The following is a 7,184-nucleotide window of genomic DNA, read 5'->3' as shown; positions in this document are numbered from 1 at the left end:
GGAGAGAGGGAAGACAGGGGCCTGGCTCTATTCATGTGGGCAAGAAAGAAGAGGAGGCTTGGGGCTGGGGGAAGACTGGAAGGGGAGCATGGGCAGTATCTGGGCCACTGCACCACGCTGGCCTTGGGCCCAGGCTCCTCTGGGAGCAATGGCCTATAAGTAGGACAACTGGGGCCCTGGTCCAGAGAGAGGACACACAGCAGCCTCCCACTGGCCACGTGTGTGGGACTGTGAGCCTCATTGCCCCCTCAGCCCGGAGCACCGCATCAATTCCCAAGCCTGCTGCTTCAGACCCTCAGGAGGAAGGTACAAGACTAAAACTGGTCTCAGCATGACCGCCTGGTTCAGACTGGAACCCCAGGGAGCAGGGCAGAAACAGGTCTGGCTACTAATATTGCCACCACAATTACTACTACTACTACTACTACTACTACTACTACTACTACTACTACTACTACTTCTGCTGCTACTACTGCTACTACTACTACTACTACTACTACTGCTGCTGCTTCTACTACTGCTACTACTGCTACTACTACTGCTGCTTCTACTGCTGCTACTACTGCTGCTTCTACTACTACTGCTACTACTACTACTACCGCTACTACTACTACCACTACTGCTTCTACTACTGCTGCTACTACTACTGCTACTACTACTACCACTACTGCTTCTACTACTGCTGCTACTACTGCTACTACTGCTGCTACTACTACTGCTGCTTCTACTGCTGCTACTACTACTACTGCTACTACTACTACCACTACTGCTTCTACTACTGCTACTACTACTACCACTACTGCTTCACTGCTTCTACTACTGCTACTACTACTGCTTCTACTGCTGCTACTATTGCTGCTACTACTACTACCTCTCTCTCTCTCTCTCTCTCTCTCTCTCTTTCTCTCTTTCCTCTTTCTCTCTCTCTTTCTCTCTCTCTCCCTCCCTTCTCTTCCATTTCCTTCCCCCTTTCCTTCCTTTTCTCTCTTCCTCCCTTTCTCTCCTCTCCTTCTCTGGCTCCTCCCATTCCTTCTCTCACTGGTCCTCCGTCCCTCTCTGTCTCTCTGTCTCTGTCTCTCTCTGTCACTCTGCCTGTCTCTCGCTTTTTCCTCTTCCTCTCTCTCCGTCCCTTGCCTTCCCTTTCTTTCCCCCTTTCCTTCCTTTTCCCTCTTCCTCCCATTCTCTCCTCTCCTTTTCTGTCCCCTCCCATTCTATCTCTCTCTGTCTCTGTCTTTCCTCTTCCTCTCTCAACCTCCCTTGCCTTACCTTTCTTTCCCTTTTCTTTCATTTTTTCTCTTCCTCCCTTTTTCTACTCTCCTGATGTGTTTTGTCCCACTCCATATTATCTCCCTCCCTCCCTCTGTCTATCTGTCTCTGTCTCTTTCTTTCCTCTTCATCTCTTTCTCACTACTTTGTCTTCTATTTCCTTCCCCCTTTCCATCCTTTTCTCTCTTCCTCCTTTTCCTCTCCTTCTATGTCTCCTCTCTCTGTCTCTCTCTCTTTCCTCTTCCTCTCTCTCCCTTCATTTTCTTCACTTTCTTTTCCCCCTTTCTTCCTTTTCTCTCTTCATTCCTTTCTCTCCTCTCCTTGTCTCTTCCCAATCCTTCTCTCATCCTTCCTCACTCCCTCCCTTTCTCTTTCTCTTTCCTCTTCCTCTTTCTCCCTCTCTTTCCTTCCCTTTCTTTTCCCCTTTCCTTCCTTTTCTCTCTTCCTCCCTTTCTCTCCTGTCTCTTCGCATTCCTTCTCCCTCCCTCCCTCCCTCCCTCTCTCTTTCTCTGTCTCTCTCTTCCCTCTCTCTCCCTCCCTTGCCACCCATTACTTTCCCCCTTTCCTTCCTTTTTTCTCTTCCTTTCTCTCCTCTCCTTCTCTCCTCCCATTCCTTCTCCCTCCCTCTCTCTCTCTCACTCTCGTCCCTCTTCCTCTCTCCCTCCCTTGCCTTCCCTTTCTTCCCCTTTCCTTTCTTTTCCCTCTTCCTCCCTTTTCCTCTCCTTTTCTGTCTCCCTCTATTCCTTCTCTCTCTCTATTTCTCTCTTTCCTCTTCCTCTCTCTCCCTCCCTTGCCTTCCCTTTCCTCCCTTTCTCACCTCTCCTCAGTCTCATCCCATTACTTCTCTCTCCCTCCCCCCCCTCTCTCCGACCTTGTGTTCCCTTTCTTTCCTTTTCCCTCTTCCTTCCATTCTCTACTCTCCTTTTCTGTCTCCTCCCATTCCTTCTCTCACCCTACCTCCATCTCTCTCTCTTTCTCTTTCTTCTTCCTCTCTCTCCCTCCCTTGCCTTCCCTGACTTTTCCCCTTTCCTTCCTTTCCCCCCTCCCTTTCTCTCCTCTCCTTCTGTCTTCTCTCATTCCTTCTCCCTCCCTCTCTCTGTCTCTCTCTCCTCTTCCTCTCTCTCTCCCTCCCTTTCCGTCCCTTTCTTTCCCCATTTCCTTCCATTTCTCTTTTCCTCCCTTTCTCTTCTCTCCCATCTCTTCGCATTCCTTCTCTCTCGCTTCCTCCCCCCCTCTTTCTGTCTCTCTCTTTCCTCTTCCTGAATCTCCTTCCTTTTCCTCCCTTCCTTTCCCCCTTTCCTTCTTTTTCCCACCTCCTCCCTTTCTCTCCTCACCTTTTCTGTCTCATCCCATTCCTTTGGTCCCTCCCTCCCTCCCTCGCTCTTTCTCTCTCTGTCTCTGTCTCTCTCTTCCCTCTTCCTCTCTCTTTCCCTAGCTTGCCTTCCCTTTCTTTCCACTTTTCCTTCCTCTCTCCCTCTCCCTTCTCTCTCTGTCTTCCCTCTTCCTCTCTCTCTCTCCCTCCCTTAAATTCCCTTTCTTTCCCCCTTTCCTTCCTTTTCCCTCTACCTCCCTTTCTCTCCTCTCCTTTTCTATCTCCTCCCATTCCTTCTGTCTCCGTACCTCCCTCTCTCTCTCCCTCTTTCCTCTTCCTCTCTCCTTCCCTCCCTTCTCTTCCATTTCCTTCCCCCTTTCATTCCTTTTCTCTCTTCCTCCCTTTCTCTTCTCCCCTTCTCTGTCTCCTCCCATTCCTTCTCCCTCCCTCCCTCTCTCTGTCTCTCTCTTTCCTCTTCCTCTCTCTCCCTTCCTTGCCTTCTCATTTTTTCCACATTTCCTTCCTTTTTTCCTTTCCTTTCCCTCCTCTTCTCTCTCTCTCTCTCTCTCTCTCTCTCTCTCTCTCTCTCTCTCTCTCTCTCTCTCTCTCTTCTTTCTTTCCCCAATTCCTTCCTTTTTCTCTCTTCCTCCCTTCCTCTCCTCTCCTCTCCTTCTCTGTCTCTTCCCAATCCTTCTCTCTCCCTCTCTCCTTCTCTCTCACTTCCATTCTTTCCCACTTTCCTTCCTTTTCTCTCTTCCTCCCTTTCTCTCCTCTCCTTCTCTGTGTCCTCCCATTCCTTCTCTCTCCCTCCCTCCCCCCTCTCTCTTTGGCTCTCTTTCCTCTTCCCTCTCCCTCTCTTGCATTCCTGTTTTTTCCACCTTTCCTTCCTTGTTTCCCTCCCTTTCTCACCTCTCCTTCTGTCTCCTCTTATTCTTTCTTCCCCCCCTCTCCTCTTACTCTCCCTCCCTCCCTCTCTGTCTCTCCCCCTCCCTTCCCTTTCCTTTCTTTCCCGCTTTCCCTCTTCCTCCCATTCTCCCTTCTCCTTTTCTGTCTCCTCCCATTCCTTCTCTCTTGCCCTCCCTCCCTCCCTCTCTCTGTCTCTCTCTTTCTCTTTCCACTTCCTGTCTCTACCTCCCTTGCCTTCCTATTTTTTTTCACCTTTCTTTTCTTTTCCCCTCCCTTTCTCTCCTCTCCTTCTGTCTCCTTCTGTCTCCTCTCATTCCTTCTCTCTCTCTCTCTCTCTCTCTCTCTCTCTCTCTCTCTCTCTCTCTGACCTTGTGTTTCCTTTCTTTCCCCCTTTCCTTCCTTTTCTCTCTTCCTCCCTTTCTCTCCTGTCCTCTGCCTCCTCCCATTCCTTCTCTCTCCCTCCCTCCCTCTCTCTATCTCTCTTTTTCCTCTTCCTCTCTCCATCCCCTGCCTTCCCTTTTCCCCCTTTCCTTCCTTTTCTCTCTTTCTCCCTTTCTCTCCTCTCCTCTGCCTCCTCCCATTCCTTCTCTCTCTCTCTCTCTCTCTCTCTCTCCTTACTTTGCTTTCCCCCTTTCCTTCCTCCCTTTCTCTCTTCTCCTTCTGTCTCCTCCCATTCCTTTTCTCTCCCTCCCTTCCTCTCTCTCTTTACTCTTCCTGTCTCTCCCTCCCTTTCCTTCCCTTTCTTTTCCCCTTTCCTTCCTTTTTCTATTCCTACCTTTCCCTTCTCTCCTGCTCTGTCTCATCCCATTCCTTATCTCTCTGTTTCTCCCTCCCTCTGTCTATCTCTCTCTCTGTCTCTTTCTGTCTCTCTCTTCCCTCTTCCTCTTTCTCTCTCCCTCCCTCCCTTGCCTTCTGTCTCATTCCCCCTTTCCTTCCTTTTCTCTCTTCCTCCCTTTCTCTCCTGTACTCTGCCTCCTCCCATTCCTTCTCTCTCCCTCCCTCCCTTTCTCTCTTTTCCTCTTCCTCTCTCCATCCCTTGCCTTCCCTTTTCCCACTTTCCTTCCTTTTTTCTCTTCCTCCCTTTCTCTCTTCTTATCCTCTGTCTCATCCCACTCCTTCTCCCTCTGTCCCTCCCTCTCTCTGTCTCTCTTTCTCTCTCTCTCTCCCTCTTTCCTCTTCCTCTCTCTCTCTCCCTCCCTTGCTTTCCCCCTTTCCTTCCTTTTCTCTCTTCCTCCCTTTCTCTCTTCTGTGTCTCCTCCCCTTCCTTCTCTCCCTCTCTCTGCCTCTCTTTCTCTCTCTCCCTCTCCCTCTTTGTCCCATTCCTTCTCTTACTTTCTCCCCTTTCTCTCTTTCTCTCTCTCTCCCCACTTCTTTCTCTCCCTTTCTTTGTCTTTCTCTCTGTCTCTCCTGTCTCTTCTCTCTGTCTCTTTCTCTCTTGCTCTGGTTCTGTGTCTCTGGCTCTCGATCTCTCTCCCATCTCTCCAGTATTCTTAGACTCCCTTTCATTGTGAGAAAAGCCCAATTCAGATCTCTTGCTTGGCTCACCACTAAGTCTCTAATGTCCCCAGGGCAGAGATCAGGGTCAATGCCCAGGGGCCCTTGGGCCTTACAGTGAACACTGTGATCTTTTGGCAATAACTCTGTGAGTGGGTTGGGAATCCTTAAGGGGGAACATAGTTTTCCATACACTTCATGGAAGGGAAAACTCAGATTCTGAGGGAAAGCACCTCCCCTTGGATCACAAGACTTGTTAGTGTGAGTTAAGTTTGAAACCCCTGCCCCCTGACACTTCCTGGGTAAATCACTTCACCCTGTTTGCCTCAGTTTTCTTATCTGCCAAATAACCTGGAGAAGGCAATGACCAACTATTCTAGCATTTCTGCCAAGAAGACCTCAAAGGGGCTGTTGGGAGAGTCCAACACAACTGAAGACACTTGACTCTTTAGGGATGAGGAAAGCAGCCTAGAGAAGGAAAACAATGTGCCCAAGGATGCCCAGGCCTCCAGTTAAGCTAGCATCCTTCTGCTCCTGCACCAGGCTCCCATGCCATATCTCTCCTTAACAGGTTGAGTGGGGAAATTGGTTTAGAGATCATCTAGTCCCACCTTTTATTGAGAGGGAAAACCAAGGTCAAACCAGATGGTGGGGAGCAGTCTGACTTCCTCTTTTTATTTCTTGTTAGGGGAAACAGAGACTGAGTCAAGGAAGGGAACTAGAACCACAGAACACCAGACCTAGAAGGACACTTAAAAGTCATACAGTTTGATCCACCTCGAGTTACAAAGGGAGAAACTGAAGTCTAAAGATCATTGACTATGATCCTTGTCACATCACAAAAGAGTTAGGGAAGCCTGAAGCCAAGGACCCAGACTTAGAAGAACCCCATATCTAGTTAGTGAACAAAAAGAGCTCCTCAAATGCCACCAGATGGCAAACAGGTGATGGTGCAGGTAGGGGGAAACTGAGTCTCCAAAGGGCTTACTCAAGGTCACACCACTGGAGATTGCCGTACTCTTTTACCCTGGGATACTCTAAGGCTGGTGTGTTTCAGAGGGCCAGCTGAATGAAGAACCTTCCCTGGGGGATCAGCCTTTCTCCAAACCTTGAAGTTTTCTACTTCTTTGGTAGAGAGGTAGGACCTCCACCCTCTCCACTCTGCCCAGCTTCTGCCTCCTCCCCAGTCATATAGCTTTGCATGCCTTTATGTCCCCTATCCTTACCTGCTCTCCTGATGGTTCTGCCCTCCATGGCTTAGCTAATTCTCCAGAGACAGCCCCAGTGGGGCCTTTCAATTTGAAAATGGGATAAAGTTGCTGGGAGCTTGTTCCCCAAAGACAGGGGAGAGTCAGGTGAGCCCTCTTGGATAGTGGAGGCTGTGGCGTGGCCTGGCTTGGCCAGAAGAGGCAAGGAACAACTGGGAAATGGACGATGGAGTGGGGGTACTGTTAGCCTGCAATCAGCTGTTGCTAGCTCTTGCTAAAACTGCCCATAAATCTTTCTCCTGAGTTCCCCCCCCCCTTCCCTCCCACCAAAGGTCAAAGCTAATTTTAAACACATCCTGGCTCAAGAAAGGAATATAAAACCACCCACACCCACACACCCATTCCTCACCCCTCAACTGGGATGCACTCACTCTCTACATAGAACGAGACATCAGCCAATGACCTCAGAGTCTCTCGACCTAATGAAGGAGACTGGGAAATCTGGCTTTGACATTTGACCCTGTTAATGGCTAGGCATGATGCCCAAGACTAAGTATTTGTATCCTTTCACTAGGCCTCAGTTTCTTGGCTACATACAACAGAGAACTTAGGGTTGAGGGGTTTTTAAGCTCCTTTTTCCCTCTTCAGTTCTCATCTATATAATGAAAGATTGGAATTGAGGAACTCTGATGGGGTGGGGGTCCTACTTCTCTACCTTTCCTTTTCTTTGGGATTCAGTTTCCCTTGCCTGAAATTTAATCCCTTCCTCTCTTTAGGTCTCACTTTCCCTTACCTATAAAAGGATGGTGTCAGAATGGATGGATGACTTCAATTTAATATCTGTCTGTCTTAGCTTTCTGAGACACTATAAATGAATATGTTCAGAGTCAATGGGACTCTCCTAATTGGTGGAAATCAATTTCTCAATTCTCTTTACCTGCATGAGGGGCAGAATTGGTGAGAACTTGGGAGAAAGGAGATCTTGGTCTTTGGCTTTC

General features: G+C 49.1%; 1 protein-coding gene across 2 annotated transcripts in view; it reads right to left on the bottom strand.

Moving 5' to 3' along the window:
• PFKFB1 (6-phosphofructo-2-kinase/fructose-2,6-biphosphatase 1) overlaps positions 1–6,421 on the bottom strand; it is a 29,429-nt gene extending 23,008 nt beyond the window's left edge. For both annotated transcript variants that reach the window (XM_074201321.1, XM_074201322.1), the window contains exon 1: positions 6,205–6,421. In XM_074201321.1, the coding sequence (XP_074057422.1) occupies positions 6,205–6,232 (28 nt within the window). In that variant the 5' untranslated portion in view covers positions 6,233–6,421. The remainder of the gene's footprint in view (positions 1–6,204) is intronic.
• Between the last annotated feature and the right edge of the window lie 763 nt (positions 6,422–7,184).

This window comes from Macrotis lagotis, chromosome X, assembly GCF_037893015.1.
Source record: "Macrotis lagotis isolate mMagLag1 chromosome X, bilby.v1.9.chrom.fasta, whole genome shotgun sequence".
Classification (NCBI taxonomy): domain Eukaryota; kingdom Metazoa; phylum Chordata; class Mammalia; order Peramelemorphia; family Peramelidae; genus Macrotis; species Macrotis lagotis.
The sequence above is the reverse complement of the archived record's forward strand: the minus strand, read 5'-3'. Positions and strand labels throughout refer to the sequence as shown.